This window comes from Chaetura pelagica, unplaced genomic scaffold (assembly GCF_000747805.2).
Source record: "Chaetura pelagica isolate M959 unplaced genomic scaffold, ChaPel_1.0 scaffold124, whole genome shotgun sequence".
Lineage (NCBI taxonomy): Eukaryota > Metazoa > Chordata > Aves > Apodiformes > Apodidae > Chaetura > Chaetura pelagica.
The window spans coordinates 869005-886046 of record NW_009952891.1 but is presented as its reverse complement, the minus strand read 5'-3'; the positions used below and the strand labels follow the sequence as shown (position 1 = coordinate 886046).

The following is a 17042-nucleotide window of genomic DNA, read 5'->3' as shown; positions in this document are numbered from 1 at the left end:
CCCCCACACGTGTTTTTCCCCTAGGAAGTACATATGGAGGACATACCACCTAACCTATAACGGAGAGAAGCTGGCAGATGACAGGAAGAAGCTGAGAGAGTGAGTAATCAGATCTCTTCTGGATCTTCTGCCCTGCTGGATGGGGTCAGGACACTTCATAGGGTAGATGGGATGGAGGGTAGAAGGGACCTCTGGAAGTTATCTAGTCCAACCTTCTGCCACAGGCAGGGTCAGCTAGAGCTGCTTGCTCAGGGCAGCATCGAGGTGGGCTTTGAGCATCTTCAAGAATGTGGACTGGACAAACTGCTGCAGTGCTCAGTGACCATCACAGAGGACCTGGCAGAGGTGGATAGGCAGGAAGGAGGATGGAGGAATAGCAAGAAAAGAGCAAAGAATAAGGGTGTTGGGCTCTGTACCTGCTCAGCCACCTATCAGAGACCTTCTAGTAACAACAGTGATGAACCACTCCTGTATTTCCATGCCCCTTCTCAGAGCAAGGAGGTGCTTCTGATCACTCTAGCTGTTGCATACAGCAGTGCTAGGTATGCCAGCCCATGTGCAGACAAGCAAGAAAAGTTTGTCTGAAGCCCTAATCAAAGCTGTCCTCAAAAGACTGAGCCACAGGTGATAGACATTGTGGTTACAGGGGTGTTGCAGTTAAAAGGGCAGACGATCAGATCTTCCAGTGCTGGCAGCATGATCTGTGTACACAAGTGAGAGTTTTAAGAGCACAGCAGGTGATCTCAGGAGTCCATCTCGCCCTGGGAAAGAGGAGGCTGTAGGATTTCAAAGACTGTGGTTCCTGAGAAGCTGACATATAACAACATAACTCTCTGTCCAGCTATGGCATCAGAAACCGGGATGAGGTCACCTTCATCAAGAAGCTTCGAAAGTAACCTGTCAGGTAAGTCCTGAATATCCGTGGAGAGCTACCAGTTCATCTTCCTCTTCCCCAGGCCTTAGTGTTCAAGCTCATGGCAGCTGCTGTTGCTGCTGTCCTCTGTGTGGCAGAGCATTTCTGAATGCCCACATCTGCATAATGCTTGTGCCCTGGCTCTGGTCTGCTTCCAGCTCTTGGTTGTGTTGTGTTCTCTGGAGACAGGGAATGGTAATTCAGCTGCTTCAGTTGACGTAGGTTAGGAGCAGCAGCCATGTCTTGGTGCTGGCAGTGGTGTATCTCTAACTCTCCTTTATGTTTAGACTGTGAATCTGCTCCCACATTACATGCCATGTCCCTTTGTTTGCTGTTGTGTCCCTGCTCACGGCAGGGAGGTTGGAACCTGATTATCTTTAAGGTCCATTCCAACCTTAACCATTCTACAATTTTAGGACCTTGCTTTCTTTGAGGCTTCTTAAATGTCTGGCACTCACTGTCAGGAATGGGTCTGGGTGCTGAACCCCCCAGGAGGACCAAGATAATCCATCACCCAGGTCCTTTGGTCTCTCTGTGTGTCTGACTCTCATACCTGAGTGCCTGTTCTCTTACCCTGCTCTTAGTGCTCCTGCACCATTCCGAGCACCTGCAGCTAACAGAGATGTCCCACAGGTGTGCATAAGGAAATGCAACAAGCAAACACAGCATGTACTTTGCTGTTCCACAGTGGATGTATTTTGAGCCATTTTTCCTCAACTGCTGCAAGCTATAAGGAGTTAGGAAAAGTGACCTTGGCTTATGTATCCTGTAGGCTTTTTTTACTCTCACTCTCTCCCTTTTCTGGTTTATAGGAACTTGAATTCAACCAATTCATTCTTCTCAGACAGGACACACCCCTAGACAACTTTTGGTCAGGGTGTGTCTGTGCAACTGATGCATTTAAGAACACTTACAGGACAGGAAGCACCAGTAGCACGTTTACCTGTTTTTAACCTACACAGACCAAATTCTGGTATTGTATTGCTATTTTTAGAAAGTTGTGCGCACAAACACAAGATGTGGCCAAGACTCTTGAGCTTAGTAAGTTTAAAATTGTATGCTTCCCCTCCACATCTAAAAATCCCAGTGTCTGAAGAGCAGTGGTAACAGCAGCTTTTTCAAATGCTTGGGTTTTTGTTTTGCAGCTCCAGCTAGTTGGGTTAGAAACTGGTGCTTTGTGACCACAGTAGCTTTTTTTTTTTCCTTCTTTCATTGTTGCCACATTTGCAGCACCCAGTGTAATAAAATGTGTGCCACCACAGAAGCTGTCTGCCCCACAGTGCCTGTGACCAGCAGTCACCTCTGGCACTGGCTGATCATCCCCAGACTGCCCAGGCAAGGTTGTGTGGTGATAAGAGAGCCCAGCATGCAGTAACTGCTGTCACTGCCAAATCTTGTCTTTCTTTAACAGAGCGAGCAGAGAATCCAGCCCTACCAAGACCAGACTGTGGATTCAACAGTTTCCTAGAGGAAAAGGTTGTAACATTTCAAAAGAGGAACCAACTCCAGTTAAATGGACATTATCATATGTTTTTTGCAGGTGCTATTTGAAATATTTGCCTCTGAGCTGTACGTCTTGTCTTTCTTTAACAGAGCGAGCAGAGAATCCATCCCTACCAAGACCAGACTGTGGATTCAAGTTTCCTAGAGGAAAAGGTTGTAACATTTCAAAAGAGGAACCAACTCCAGTTAAATGGACATTATATGTTTTTTGCAGGTGCTATTTGAAATATTTGCCTCTGAGCTGTACGTGGAATGTACTTCCAGCAATTAAAGAGACCCTTTAGTTTTCTGAGGCTTTTAAGGCCCTTATTTCCAGCTGCAAATCTGACTTTGACTTGGGCAGTAGAAAAAGATGGGTTCTACTGATACCTGAAATGGCACAGGTGAGATGAAGGAACAAACATAGCCACAGGCTGTGCAGAACAATTAACAGTAGCTAAAACGCTACCTTACCATTTAATCACCACCTTAGCAGTAGTAAAACAACTCTTGGTTAAAAATGTAGTATTGAAACTAGCATAATAAAAATAATGGCAGCAGAAAAGGTTCAATACAATTGAACAAGGCACAAACGTTCTGTTTTCAGAGTCTTCTGAGATAAGGCAAAAACATGCCTGCCAAGTGCTAAGGAAATAGTTTAAATTAACCATGGGCAGGGTTAGAAGTGTCATTGGATTAGAGGCTTTGTCCCCATGGGACTGGCACAAATGCAAAGACAGTCCATCTCCAGTGCCTGCTCGAGAAGCCAGTCTTTGCCTTTCAGTGGAGCTGTGCATCTAGGTCGTATTTCTCACAGAACTTGTCCGTGAATGGGATACAAGTGAGGAACTCGCACCACTCGCACTTGATGGGGTAGAAATAGAACAGAATCACAAGTCCTGAGAAGAGTGCAATGAAGATGAGCTGGAAAACTATAATTTGGCATCGTTTCCTATATAAATCAAACTTCCCAAAGCTAATGTAGGGCAGGAAGGCAAAGGAGAGGAAGAAACCACTGATAAATCCTGAAATGTGAGCAAAATTATCAATCCAAGGCAGGAGGCCAAAGGCAAAAAGAAAGAGCACCACAGCCAGCAGCTTGAAGAAAGCCCTCCATGGGCGTGCCAGGATTTGCCAACTCTGGAAGAGCTCCACGAAGAGACAGGCCAGAATCCCAAACTGGGAGCCTGCAGGGCCAACCTGCAGAAGAAGAGCACGACAGGTAACATTGGGCACGTGCCATCTGCCTGGCTTCTGCAGCCAGCTCCAGGCACTGAAGTTATTTGTTATTCAATTCCTTGTTCATGGCTTGGGAAAGAGATGCCACAGCCTGCAACTTCATCCTTATCATGGTGTTCAGGGAGTAAAAGGGGCCTTGTTTGATTTAGGATCAAGGCAGGTGTGAGGACAGTAATCATCAGAACAGACTTTAAGGAAAGCAGATGTGGTTTAAGTCACCAGAGGGGAGAAGCCCTTGAAGGCAATCTCAGGGCTCCCTCCACCCACCATGCAGTTTTCCTTACTGAAGGACCTGGAAGATAGTCCCCAGGGTCCTGCCACACAGTCTTCTAAAGTGAAACTAGATAGTCACATCAGACTTCTCCAGCTGTGGCACATGGACAGGGACAGTTCTAGAGAGTTTGTGGGATAGGTGAGCTCTGTTCTTTGCCACTCTGCTGCCTGCCACTCACATATGGAGGGTCTCTGGCACCAATTTCAGATCTCAATTCCCAGTCTGCCAGGGTCTCTCATCCTGTGGCTGGATAAATCCCTTCATTGATTACTGCAGCCAGACTGGGTCAGGCACTTGAAAAGCCCAGGGTGCTCTGGGGGATGGTGTGGTGCTGTCTTATAGCTACAAATCTGCACAAGGCACATGCTGCAGAGATGAGCCCATTTCTGGTGTCTATGTCTCTGCCAGAGGCACAGGCATGAAGAGAAGGCTTGTTACCAGGACCCTATTCTGCAGGAGACCCACCTCTGCTCTGTAGGGTAGAAATATTGCACTGGCAAGGTTCCCAGTGATGCCACTGAGCAGGTAGATGATAGAGATGCGATGCCATCCTGCCAGCTTCTCTAGGTCCCGCAGGATCGTCATTTGGAAACAGACTGAAACCAGACAGTGCAGGATCCTGCCAAGTTCAGAGTACAGGAACTGAAGCAGCAGCCACTGAAGTCACCCCTGTGCTTGTGCTCTTTCCCAAGTCTTGCCGAGAGCTCCTGGTCTGGCCTCGCCCACAGCTCTGATCCCTCTCAGAACACATCATGGTGAATCTCAGCAGGGACAGCAGCTCAGCCCCCCGTGTCCCTCAGGGAAGGGACTGCCAGAACAAGCCTCACAGCAATCCCAGAGCAGATAGTGGAAGTTTTACACTTATGCTTACCCAGCATGGAGGAAAAGCGAGAGCCAGAGGCGGTAGAACTGGTCGGGGACTTCTGGATTTAGGAAAGGGAGGAGTCCACAGACATCATCCATGCAGTGCACCTAGGGCAGAAGAGTTGGGGGTGTAAGGTGTGCTGCCTGGCTGCCTGCTAAGGCCAGAGCAGAGACTGCAGTTAGCTCAGGCTTTCCTTGCTCTTCTCCACTTACCAAGCCCCAACCTGTGTATCCAACCAACACCAAGTCACAAGTAACCCCACCCCTTACCTATGGCAGCTTTACACCCTCCTCCTTCACCCACACCCCTGAGCCACTGGCACTTGCTCACCAGGGAGCAGGGTGCAGCCTCCTGCTGCTCCCACAGTGGGCCGGGCCTGGGCTTTTCCAGCTGCCAGCCCAGGTTCTAAACTGATCTCCAAAGAGGGACAGGTGCAGCCAGCTCTGCCTACAGCCTGGATCAGCAGCTTCACTTGGGCACAGGCTGAGACAGGGCACAGGATGCCCACCTATGCTGCAGCACAGTCACCCCCAGATTTTGCCAAACTGGTAAGGGGAACAAGGGAACAGGAAGGGAAGCCACACACACCCCAACTCTGCACTTACTTGAGAGCAGAGTGTTGCCTCCTCATGGAAATAACCCCGCATAAATTCACAATATTCCCGGGAGGTTATTTCACACCTGGAGGAGGAACAAGTAAACAAAATAAGAAACAAGTCTCACATGGAAGGCTCAACAAACCATTCTGTGCCCTCCCAAGCCACCCACTCCCCCTTGTCTCATCCCAAGTGTGCCTATGAGAACTGATACCTTCAGCTGCCCCTGATGTGCTGTAGTGTCTCTGCAGCAGATGCACTAACTCACTCAGCCCTGTGCCACTCTCCCTACACTCCTCCTGCTTCTCTCCCACACTCAAGCCTGAGTCACCTCCACAGACAAACACCCTTGCATACAGGGGCTCCAAAATAAGTGCTACAGCTGAGGTAATTACAGCCAGGAAAGAACCACCAGAGCCTGGGGAAGCTGTGCCTCCCTCACTGACAGAGTGGAAAGGGGGAGCCAGGCCAAGAGCATCCTGGTCATTACTTTCAGGGACAAAGTTCTCAAGGCAGCACTGATTTTTCTCCCTACCAGGGAAAGCCAGGCCCAAGCACTGGGCAACTACTCAAGATGAGGAATAATGTGAGGAAGAACAGCTCATCCCAGAGTCCTGCTCTACTTGGGACCTCTCCTGGCTCCTTGTCCAGCTCCCCTTTCCAGCAGCATTCTGGGCTGCATGTGGGAAGGACAAGGAGAACAAACAGCTATGTCTACAACCTGGGAAAAGGGCCCCCTGTGTCTCACCCTACAAACCAGCCCCTGCACATCCAGGTAAAACTCATTACCTTCCTTTGGTCCCAATGCAGCAGGGCCGACCTGTAATCACACAGTCCATGTGAAGGTGGTTGGTGTAATTCCCAGCACTGTTTTTTGTGCAGATCTGGAAAAAACCCAACAGGCTGTAGTCAGACAGCCATGGCTTTGCTTGCTGCCTTGGTAAGGTCAAAAAAGTCTCTTGGGAAGAAGCCAATCCCACAGACACAGGCCTCCCAAGACCTCCCTCTGCCAGCAGGATGGTGCCTGACACCCCATCTGCCTGAACCACTGGAGCCTCAATCAACACCTCCTCTCCTCAGGGGATGAAAATAGCCCCGAGGCTGAGTTGGTTTCCATCACCCCATTACCCTGGCAGGGCCCAGGGCTTTAGTTGGCACAGGAGAACATCTGTTGTTGGAGGGCTTTGAGCCTCAGCTAGACAAAGCTGTGGCTGCCCTGATCTGGTGCTTGTGAACACACAGGAGGCTGCACCAGAGACCCTTCCCTTTCACCAACACAGCTGAGTCTCTGCACAGCAGGATGCAAATGCCCCACTCCAGCTGCCAGCACAGGCCCCTGGATGCTCACCGGCCATTTGGTGATGTCATCTGGCCACTCGTGCGGCTCCATGGAGGCTGGCTGCTCACACACCCTGCAGGACAGACAGCACAGATCAGCCTGAGGAACAGCAGCAGGCAGGATCCCCAGGGACCCACCATACTGTTCCTGTGTGGGGAGGAGGTAAGGAGAGGGAGAAGGGTGAGGAAGGCACCCACAGCTCACAACTAGATACTGTGCAGGTGAACAGCTGACAACTGAGACCAGTGGCAGGCAGAAACAGGATCACGATCTGCCTCAGCCTCCCCTGCAGCCATCAGGGCAGGTAGGGACACCACTGTTCCCACATCCCTTGGTCTCCAGAGCACCTCCTGCCCCATCCAGCAATCAGCTGGCCTGGGGCTCATGCCTCTCTAACTGTACTGTCACAGCAGCCCTGCCCCTGCCAAGGACGGCAGCTGGGCTAGGCAGGACCTACCTGGGGTCCTGATGACAAACAGACCCAAACTGCCTCTTGCTTCCTGCCAGCATTGGTGTGCTGGGGTGATGGGGCCACTTCACCCACACAGCCAGCGTGGACTGCAGGAGAGAGGAGAGGTGTCACCATGAATTCCAGAGTGAGAGAAGCATCAACAGAAGTGGCTTTGAGCCTGCAGAGACAGCAGGAAGGGGCCACAACACCCACCGAGCATTCCTCCTCCGAGGTCTGCACGCAGCCCGACTTGTCGTTCCGCACGCAGCACGCCGAGTGCTTCTCCTTCTCCCGCTTGGCACTGATGAAACTGTGCACCTGCTGGTCCTGCCTCATGCACGGTGAGAACTTGGCCCCTAGGTGGATCAGGGCCTCCTGGCAGAGATGGAAACACTCAACTCAGCCCTCAAAGGAGAGGCAGTGATTGCCTGAGGCAGAGCAGGGTGGGGGAACTGTAAGGAGCAACCCCATCAGGACTCAAGGGAGCAGGGGCAAGTCCTGCATGATGAAGCCCATGATGAAGCATTTTGGGGCATAACAGTCTTTCCCAGGGAGAATGGCATCAGGAAAGCTGTCACACACCACAAAACTCCTGCATTTTCTCTAGCCCCATCCTTGGCTTTGCAGGAACAGGCTGCAAAGTAGGAGTGCCAAGGTCCACCCCACCTCCAGGTACCCCATCATACAGGGCAATTGGGACTGGAAGCACTGCTGCACCTTGCTAGTGACAGCAGGGCCATATGGGAAGTCCAACCAATGGCATCTGCTAGCACCAATCTTGAAGCAGTGAGGGCTCTGGTCCCTGGGGTGGCATGACTGCAGCATGCAGCCTCCTGTCACCCACCAACAATCCCAGCCAATGGCACTTACTGAGCTGGGGCCAATCCAGAAGTTTTCCTGTTGAACGTATTTGACATTCTCATAAACCCCTCTGTTTCGCAAGACCTGCAAGGAGAGAACATGAGAGACCCATGAGCTCCTGCTCACAGGGTCAGCAGGGCAAGGAGACCTGGGAGTGGCTTGAGAGCCAAAAAAAACCCTCACACAGCTCAGAAGCATAAGCAGCACCTGCCAGTGCTCTGAAAGCCATCAGACAGGTAGGTGAAAAGCTCCCCAGGGCACCCCTGGCATGGAGCAGGAATATGTACCCCAGAGACCTTTAACAACATGTAAGGAAGGCTAAAAACAGCTTCAAGATCAGCTCTCAAAGTCAGACAGGCCAGTTTTGCTCCTGGCAGCAGCAAAATCCTGCAACTGTTGTGAAAACTTAACTCAAGCTTGAAATATTTCCTGCCATAAACATCCTTCTCATCTCCAACAGGAGGGGAGAAAGCTGTTTGAAAGGGCTTCTAGCCCAGACACAACCAGAGCCTGCAAAGGGCTCATCATGTTTTGTGCCATGTGTAACTTGATGTGAAGAGCAAGGTGGCTGCAGGAGGATAAGAAGGCATTGTGGGGGCTCAGAGAGATGCTGCAGGCGGCCCCCCCAAGGCTGGACACCCAACATCCAGCCACCAAGGCCCTCAGGGAAGTAGCCAATATGCTGAAGACTATCACACAAGAGCCAGTACCTAAAGGCTGAGCCACAGTCACACTGCAGGCAAGTTAAGGGGATTTACTTACTGAATCAACAGTTTCATGCTGTGAGAATCCCACAGGGGCGATGCCATAGATGCACACAGCGAGGATGGTGATAAGTGAATGCACAAAGGTGACCCAGTAAGTGAAGAAAGGCCTGGATGGAGGGAAAGGGAGAAGATCAGAGGCAGAAATCCAGGCATTATTACACATACTTGCAGAACATAAGACAAGCTGCTGTTTTCCCCCAGGGATCTTGGCAGAATCTGGAGTACAGGGCCAGGATTGCCTAGGGATAGGCACAACTGGAGGCAACAACCTAAGGTCTTGCTGACAGACAGACCCTGTTTACTCTGACTCCCCCATTATAATGGACAAGCCACCTCTTCCCAAGAAAACATCCATAAGAACACATACACCTGATGCCGAAGTGTGCTGTGTGTCTAAAATAATGACTTCAAGGGAATGATCAGAGGCAGATCATCACAAGACAAGAGGGCAGAAAACTGCAGTCCCTCCAGGCAGCAGAATCAGGCACCCAGAGCACAGCGAGGAGCAGGCTGAGCTCCCAGCATGCAGTGATGCCAACGTGCTGCGGTTTGCACCCTTCTCCAGGGACACAGCCTGGGGGGGGCTTAGCAGCAGGTTTCCCCCAACCACCCAATGACCTGGGTCACCAAGGGGCAGCTGCAGTCGTTCTCTTGTTTTGTTGGGTCCTCTCCTACAACGGCAGCTCTCACCTGTGATCATCCATGTCCTCGATCTGCCGCTTGACGTAGCTGTCGATGCGCTTGCGGTAGGTGCGGTTGGTCAGCTTGCCCACCATGCCCAGCCCGTAGGGCCGCTTCTCCCTGGCAAACAGCTTCCTGACGGGAACGGCGATGCGCTGCCCACGCTTCTGGGGACTGACGCTCACCACCTCCTGCCGCAAGCGGACCTTGGGCTGGGCCAGGGCCCCATCTTTCTGCTTCCTCCAGCCTCGCTCCAGGGGGCTGCAAGAAACAGCAGGACAGCGATGGTTTCCCCCTGCACGCTGAGCTCCAAGCTGCACCACCCACCTCCCGGCACCTGCTTGCCATTCCTCCCTTTACCTGCACTGATGTGTGCTGCAAGAGAACAACAAGACCAGGCTTCAACAACACACTAAAAAACCCAAGTGTCACTGTCTAAACCAGGGATTTTTTTACCCAAATGAAGTACGTGATGATCATCATCGCACAAGCGCCTGGTGTCGAGCCCCTGCTCCTTCCCCCTCTGTCATCTTCAGATGCTTTTGTATTTCTTTGTTCTTCAAACAGCAAGTCTGGAAGTCAGCCCTGTAGCATTCAGGCCCCAACAGAAGAAAAACCAACCTACTACTATTTCACCCTTGCTCAGTGCCTAGCAAAGTAGTAGCCATGTCCCCAACATCTGCTCTGGTCTGGTTTACCTCCCTTGGCCTCTTAAATGACCTCCTAAATGACCCCCTTCTGCACAGACAGTGGTTGGCAGAAGTGCTCAGAGAAACCAGCTGACAAACCCTTTTCTGAATGATCACCAGAGCATCTTGGAGAGATCATGACAGCTCTGAAGGATGGACAAGCAACAGAATGAGTGAGACTCTGAACCTCTTTAGCCAAAAAACACTGCCGTGAAACTTCGGCTACTTTCAAGATTGTACATTGCAGAAGATGCTTTTTTGTAAAGCTGAACATCCCAGCTTCCCCTTGGAAGTCCTTCTCCAGCAGAAAGTGCCAATTCCACTGCAGGCTGCTCTTGCCCTGAGAGTTCAAGTGGTTTCTGTGTTACAGATGTGATGTTTCTTAACATTTCTGGTGCTGACCTATCAGCCTATGCCAAAGTAAACACCTGGCCACCTAAAAGGATACCCGGTTATGATGCTGGTAAGAGCTCTCTGAAGAGTGAAAGAAATGTATTTTCCTCAATAAACGAAACTATTTAAGGAGATTCAAAAGGAGCCAAGCAAACTGAGACCATCTCAGAGGAGTGACAACAAACTCCCACCATTCGCTGCTTCCACTTATGTTAAGTCTGAGTCAAGTTCTTGGAAACACTTGAAGGGAAAGCGCCAACACAGCAAGATGGGCCACGAGCAGCAGAACCACAACAAGGACCTCCCTGTCTGCTCCACGTTGGCACCCAGCAGAGCTCTCTGATGGGGTGAGCTGCCTGCTAAGCCAGAGCTGACTCGGAAACAACACCGAGCAATTACTCAGTACCAGTTACTCAGGTGGAAAAAATCTAGGCATACAGTACAGTACCACCCATATATCTGTAGGGCTCTCTGCATCAGTGCCACACCTTTCCCTCATTTCAAGTGAGGAATGTGGCCCAGCTTGACACTCAGCAATGCTTCACACTGTTCCTTGGAGCAAGACAACACTTCCCGGTGACTCTTGACAATGGCAAAAGCCTTCTTGTCTTTGCTATGCTCTCCGTAGCTGAAGGCTGGGCCCCCAGCATCCTCACAGCTGATTTAAAGTGTCTTTTGTTTCCTCCAGGCATGCTACAGTCTCTAGAACATATCACATGCTGGAAGTTGTTGGAGAGACTGCAAAGGTGGCCCCAGAGTCACCTTCCACATATTGAATAGCTGGGGCAGGAAATCTTATGCTGGGTTTAAAGAAAACCCATCGCTGCACTGCTCTGAGCTCTGCACCAAGCACCCACAGCACTCAGGTCTTGGCTTCCTTCATGCAGGAGGTCCTGTTCTGAATGGGTTGGCCACCCCAGTTTAGGCTTTTACAGCTTCCAGGAAGATACTCACAGTAACAAGTGGCTTCTTTCAAGCTCATTTTTGTCCAAGGCACTTCCTGTGAGATCTGTCTGATCCAGAGGTTTCACCTCAGCCTCTTTGATTGCGGCTTCTGATGGTGACTCGAACACCTCATCCGGATAAGTAGAGAGCTCCTCATGAAGGACTCCTTCCTGGGCAGAGAAACAGAAGTCCCATCAGAAGATGTCAGCATCACACCTGAGACACCAGCCCTGGCAGAAAGCAGTGCTGCTCTCTGGAACACATTCTGCCAGACCCAACGTTTTGCACTGCCTCTGGGGCCAGTACCACACCAGAGCCCTGCCCCTCACCCGAGCAAAGAAAGAAGTGTCAAGCTCATCTGGAAAATCCACCGTGTCCTCCTCCAGGAAACTTGCTGGGGTGAAGCTGCGCCGCTGAGCTCTCCTCAGGGTGCTGTCCTTCACTGAGCGCCCCTGCAGCCAGAGGAAGTGCCATTCAGTCACTGCCAGAAACCTGAACCCCAAGCACATGCAGAGCCACCCCAGCCAGGGCACAGGGAGCTCGAGTACTGAGCTGGTTCACACCTGTGCTTGGAGCACAGCAGACCTGCTCACGTATGACACCTTCCCGGTGACAGTCACAAGTGTTACCCCACTTCTCAACCCACAGTGCCCATCTCTCTCATGTGGGTGAGGCTTGCAGCATGCTCCTCTACCACATATTGTAGAATATCTCTGACCCAACCACAGTGATGGGTAGTACTGGACACAACAAAATGGTCACCAGGAAACACATGGTAGGGTGAAGAGACTTGCATAGTTAGAGCCTCCTGTACTTCTGCTCTTCCATGACTGCTGACCAGGTGCAAACGGACCACCCAGAGGTCCAGCCAGTCTGAACTGGACCTGGCTGTGGGAATCAAAGCCCCCAGGCCAATAAATAAAAAGCAAGACCTGGACCAAAACGTAGCCATCATCTCTACTTCTTGCAAATCCTGCCTCTTAGACACACAGCTGAAACAGAACAGGAAATGCCTTGGTTCCTTCCCCGGCACCACTGCTCTCCCCATCCTCTCTGCTCAGCAGCCCCTTCCCTCCCACCCTCTCTCAGGACAGAGCCCCATCCTGCCACCAGACTGGTCCCTGCCCTCCCACAGTACCTTCACCAGTGCCGCAGCTGCTCGGAAGCTCATTTTGGCCACAGACTCCCTCTTCCGCCGCCGCGGGAGGCGGTTGAAGCCGGAGCGTGAGCTGGTGAAGGAGCAGAGCGAGGTGGCACCAGGCGTGATGGGTGTGTGGGGCACACTGCAGCCATCCGTGTCCTCAGCCATCCGGAACGCTCGGCCGCGGGCCAGGGGGTCTATGATCTGCAGAAAGAACAGGCCCATCAGTGCATCTGTCCCCAAGCCCTTCCACAGCGAGCCCTCCTCCCTCCCATGAAACATCTTGAGACCAAGACAGTGACCTTGCTCCTGGGACTGACCCAAGAACCAGGCTGGACAGACCAGTGAGCAATTCTACAATATGGAGATATGGATTAACATGTTGCAAGCCAAGCCCCAGTTGTAAGCCTGAAACCTAAACCCTCAAACTTCTCCCCCCTTTTTCCTTTAATTGGCACTGAACATTTTCACCCAGAATATTCTTGATGTTCACAGGAGACTTCAAATCTCCTTCAGCCCTTCCTAAGCTCTTGGTTTCATTCATCTCTCATGCCAGTGAGCTCTACAGTCAGAGAATGTGATGTGTGAACAGGAGTTTGAGGAATCCCTGAAAACAGCCATGCTGTTTCTCCAGCTAGTCTCCTTTCCAGCAGTGGACACTCCAGCTGTTGAAGCTTAACTGTATATTTACATGTGCTTCCATTAAGTTACAACAGCTGGAAAAAGCAGGCAAGCTTCCGGGAGCTGCAAGCCCTTCTCTGGGGCTCTTCAGGCCAAAGCTAGCACTTCTTCCAAACATACAAATCAACCTAATGAAGATATTGCCTTCAGCTACAAGCCTTGCCTCTGTCCTTACATCATCACAGCTGTGGTTTCCCTAAGATCCATGCTTTACCCTAATGTTTTACGAGCTTTTTTTAATCCACAGTTGCACAGTCAACAGGAAGTTTTATGGGCTTACACCACCTGATACTATGTTCTGATTTAATGTAGCCCACATAGAGCCCAACAATATTTCCAAGTCTCCTGTGACCAATGACTAACTGCAAGACAGTTCACGTAGTGAGAAAACAGCAAAGAGCACAACAAGGTGAAACTTAATTGAAAGATGTACAAAATTCTCCCCTGCTTCAGTGATGCAGCCAGGCCTCAGGTCACTGACCAATCTGCCCAGGAGGGATTGGTTTCCCCACTTGCCCAGGCTGAAGTGGTGCTCACTAATGCACAGTGATAAATGACTGTCACTAAGCAGAGGAGGAGCTGGGATACTGTGGGTCAGTTCTGAACTGCTGGGAACTGAGCATTCTTGACTGGGTCTTATTCCCTGGGGTCACACTTGAAGGTATTTAGCAGGGGCCTACCAGGTGCCCTTTGCAGGCACTCAAAACCATTTTGAGCTGTAGAACTGCTGATGCCAAGAGACACTTTAAAAAGTCCTAAAACATAACCAGGTTTCTGTGGGGACAGTAGCTGTGCTACTGCCTCCATTCCACTTGGGACAAGGATCCATTAGGAAAGTGTCCTGAGTGATACCAGGCCTGTTACTTTATATTTGGGTCCTGGACACTGGCCAATATGTGTACAACAGAATTTTGTCCCTGCAAAATGGCAACAAAAAAGCCAAGCTGGGAGCTGTTGGGCACACTGCACAGATCTAATCACCACTACCGTCACAACATGACACACACAGCTCTGAGCCTGTCACCAAACCAGCTGAGGGATCTCAGCCAACAAGAGTGGAGAGAGGCTGGAGAAGGGAGTCTGCCAGACTGTACCTGAGACTTGAGAAGTGTCTGAGCACAGAGCCCAGACATGTTCAGGCAGAACTGAGCTTGCAGATAGGTCACAGTTGCCAAAGTGGCCAAGAGACTGTGCAGGGAACTCACTACAGCCTTGACTCTGTCCCAGGTTTCTCACCTTTTGCATGCCCAGCTGGCAGGGTCCAACATAGAGTGGAGGAGGAGTCTCTGTGCTTGTTAGAGAAATATTGTCCTGACTGGGCAAGTCCATTTCCCGGATGACCTGAGGTTTCAGCTTCCCGTAGCGCAGGCTGCAGTGGCGCAGGCTCTTCCTCTGCCATTTCTGAGTAGCATCACTGTCTTTGCTCACCCCAAACCAGTCCGCTGTGCCTCTGAAAGATCCAGCACACAAGTGCAAAGAAACATGAAAAGACAAAATCCCTGGCAGTCAATTCCAGCATCCCCATTCAAACACAGGCAGAACTCCTCCCCATGAGCATCTTGCAGCCGGTCCTCAGCTGGTTTTAGCAACGTGACAGATGCTGGGCAGAAACATTAAACCATTGACAGCATTCTGCCTTTTAAGAGAGAAGAAAAATGACAGGAGAGATTCACAGTGTGTAAAGGACAGGTTTTTTCTGAGTTTTTCTAATAAGAAAGGAAAAGAGATTGAACAGACCTAACTGAAAAGTTGGTGGTTTTTTACTTTCTTTTAAAACCACCTATTGAAAACACACCACCTGTTGAAAATGTTTATTGTCTTCAAGACAGCTCTAGGTCCCCACGGTGGGACTGTACTGTTTGATGGCTCTGTATCTTCTCCCAAGAGCCACCAGAACTCACAGTTCTCTCCCATCCTTCCTCCACACCCCCAGGATATCCCTAATTTCTTCATCTCATGCTGCAGGACTTCTGTCCTCCTCAAAGGTAACATTCGTGGCAGATGTTTGCTGTGGTCCTGATCTCTGCTAAGGCAGACACACACAGTTCTAAGCTGCTGGTTGCAGAAATAGGAACACAAAGTTGCAGCCACAAGGCAGGTTTGCTGTCAAGTGGCTGCTGTCACAGAAAGCAGAGGAGCAGAAGCAAAATCACAAGGAAGGCAGAGAGGGATTGGGATAAATCAAACTAATAACTTACTTCAAACACTGCAGGACAGCTGGTATCCTAAACGTACAAAGACCATCACAGCCTTGCCAAGCCTTCCCCACTGGGGTTAATCCTTCCTCAGAAGATGACAAGATGTGTCAGCCTTCATTTGTCTGGCCCAGGTGTCAACACCTGAAAGTTCTTCCAAGGGAAACCCAAAACCCTGCCCTCAGACCCCCTGCTCAGGGGCAAGACATCCAGCTGCTGAGAAGCATGACCACACAGATCACAAAGGGAGTATTAAAAGATACTGGAGTAAAGGTTGGGTTAAAGCTAGAATTAGGGCACACAGGGGAACTGAGTCACTGCACTGGATACAGGAAACTAGTCCTGTGTTTTGCACCTCACTGAGTAAAAACACCAACAGGTGAAGGTGTCCTACCACCATGTAAAAAGATACTAATTTGAAACCCACAGCCTTTCCAGCTAAACCCTCCAGATGCAAACCCCCACACATTGCCCTCAGCTTTCCCTGTCCTCCCAACCATCCAGAACAGACCCTTCAGCAGGCACAAGGCCATGTGGGGCCATTGCTAGATCTCACTTGATCTCACTGACCTAAGTCTCCAAATGCCTCCACAAAGTCAACAGGGGCCAGACCTCAGAGACAGGGCTACTGTGCTCCCACAGACCCACATCTCATCAGAGCCACCTCTGTTCCACGCAGGAGGGCCCAGGGTCAGCACCTGACAGACCCAAGAGCCTACAGCACAGCAGTGACACTCTGGCCATTCAGAGGCACAACATACTCCTCAAAGCAGTCTTAGAATTCAGAAGGCTTGTCACAGACTGCCAGAACCAGTACTTTAACACCAGGGAGACCCTGGGTGACAAGCCTGAGTCATTCCTTAAAGGCAGAAGACTAAGGGGCATTTGTGCCCACATAAGCCTACTGATGAGTGGCCCATTGCACTAACAGCAGTGCCTCAGAGCCCTCCAAAACTGTGCCTGGAAGGACAAGCTCCACCATAGCTCTTTTGCACAGAACTGCTACAGACCACTACTGGTTCAGGGCCAGGGCAAAGAGCTGTCCTACTCTCTGATCATAGTCAGGATAGCCCAGGAGAGCTGACTACAGAGTTTAGGGTATCTAGAGTACCTTGGGAAGATGGCGAACACCTCTGTCTAGCAGGGGAGCCTCAACACATCCTACACACTTCCTGGTGCACTGTCACAAGCACCAGCAACAAACCAACATCAGAGGTCAGCTCTTGGTCTTCTATCGTGCTAAGCTAACCAGTGCTGAAAGTCCAAGACCAAACACAAGCAGTTGCCGAAAGTGGACACAGTGCCAGAGTGGCATCTGGCCATGGGTAGCAGGGAGAAAGGTATGACAGGAATGAACTCCTGGGCATGAGGTCCAGTCCCTGCTATGCACAAAGTCACATTGTCTGTCTGATTTAAGAGTTTACTGAGCTGCAGTCTCAGAATGGTGGTCGATGAGCCATTATACCCTGGATTCCTGGAGTGGCTCATCTCCTTGGTGCTAAGGAAACAAAGACCTCCACCTCAAAAAGA

General features: G+C 50.7%; 2 protein-coding genes across 2 annotated transcripts in view; both read right to left on the bottom strand.

Moving 5' to 3' along the window:
• The window catches only part of POLR3K (polymerase (RNA) III (DNA directed) polypeptide K, 12.3 kDa), a 3550-nt gene extending 1026 nt beyond the window's left edge, over window positions 1-2524 (bottom strand). The window contains exon 1 of the mRNA XM_009995524.1: window positions 2487-2524. Within this exon, the coding sequence (XP_009993826.1) occupies window positions 2487-2524 (38 nt within the window). The remainder of the gene's footprint in view (window positions 1-2486) is intronic.
• Window positions 2525-2837: 313 nt separating this feature from the next.
• Window positions 2838-17042, bottom strand: part of RHBDF1 (rhomboid 5 homolog 1 (Drosophila)) — a 19933-nt gene continuing 5728 nt past the window's right edge. Inside the window, exons 3-17 of the mRNA XM_009995493.1 lie at window positions 14554-14767; window positions 12634-12840; window positions 11825-11947; window positions 11505-11665; window positions 9478-9729; window positions 8783-8894; window positions 8030-8104; window positions 7373-7534; window positions 7166-7266; window positions 6718-6781; window positions 6159-6253; window positions 5379-5454; window positions 4780-4880; window positions 4374-4527; window positions 2838-3595 (exon numbers count right to left, since the gene is read on the bottom strand). Coding sequence (XP_009993795.1) covers window positions 3176-3595; window positions 4374-4527; window positions 4780-4880; window positions 5379-5454; window positions 6159-6253; window positions 6718-6781; window positions 7166-7266; window positions 7373-7534; window positions 8030-8104; window positions 8783-8894; window positions 9478-9729; window positions 11505-11665; window positions 11825-11947; window positions 12634-12840; window positions 14554-14767 — 2317 coding nt within the window. The 3' untranslated portion in view covers window positions 2838-3175. The remainder of the gene's footprint in view (window positions 3596-4373; window positions 4528-4779; window positions 4881-5378; window positions 5455-6158; window positions 6254-6717; window positions 6782-7165; window positions 7267-7372; window positions 7535-8029; window positions 8105-8782; window positions 8895-9477; window positions 9730-11504; window positions 11666-11824; window positions 11948-12633; window positions 12841-14553; window positions 14768-17042) is intronic.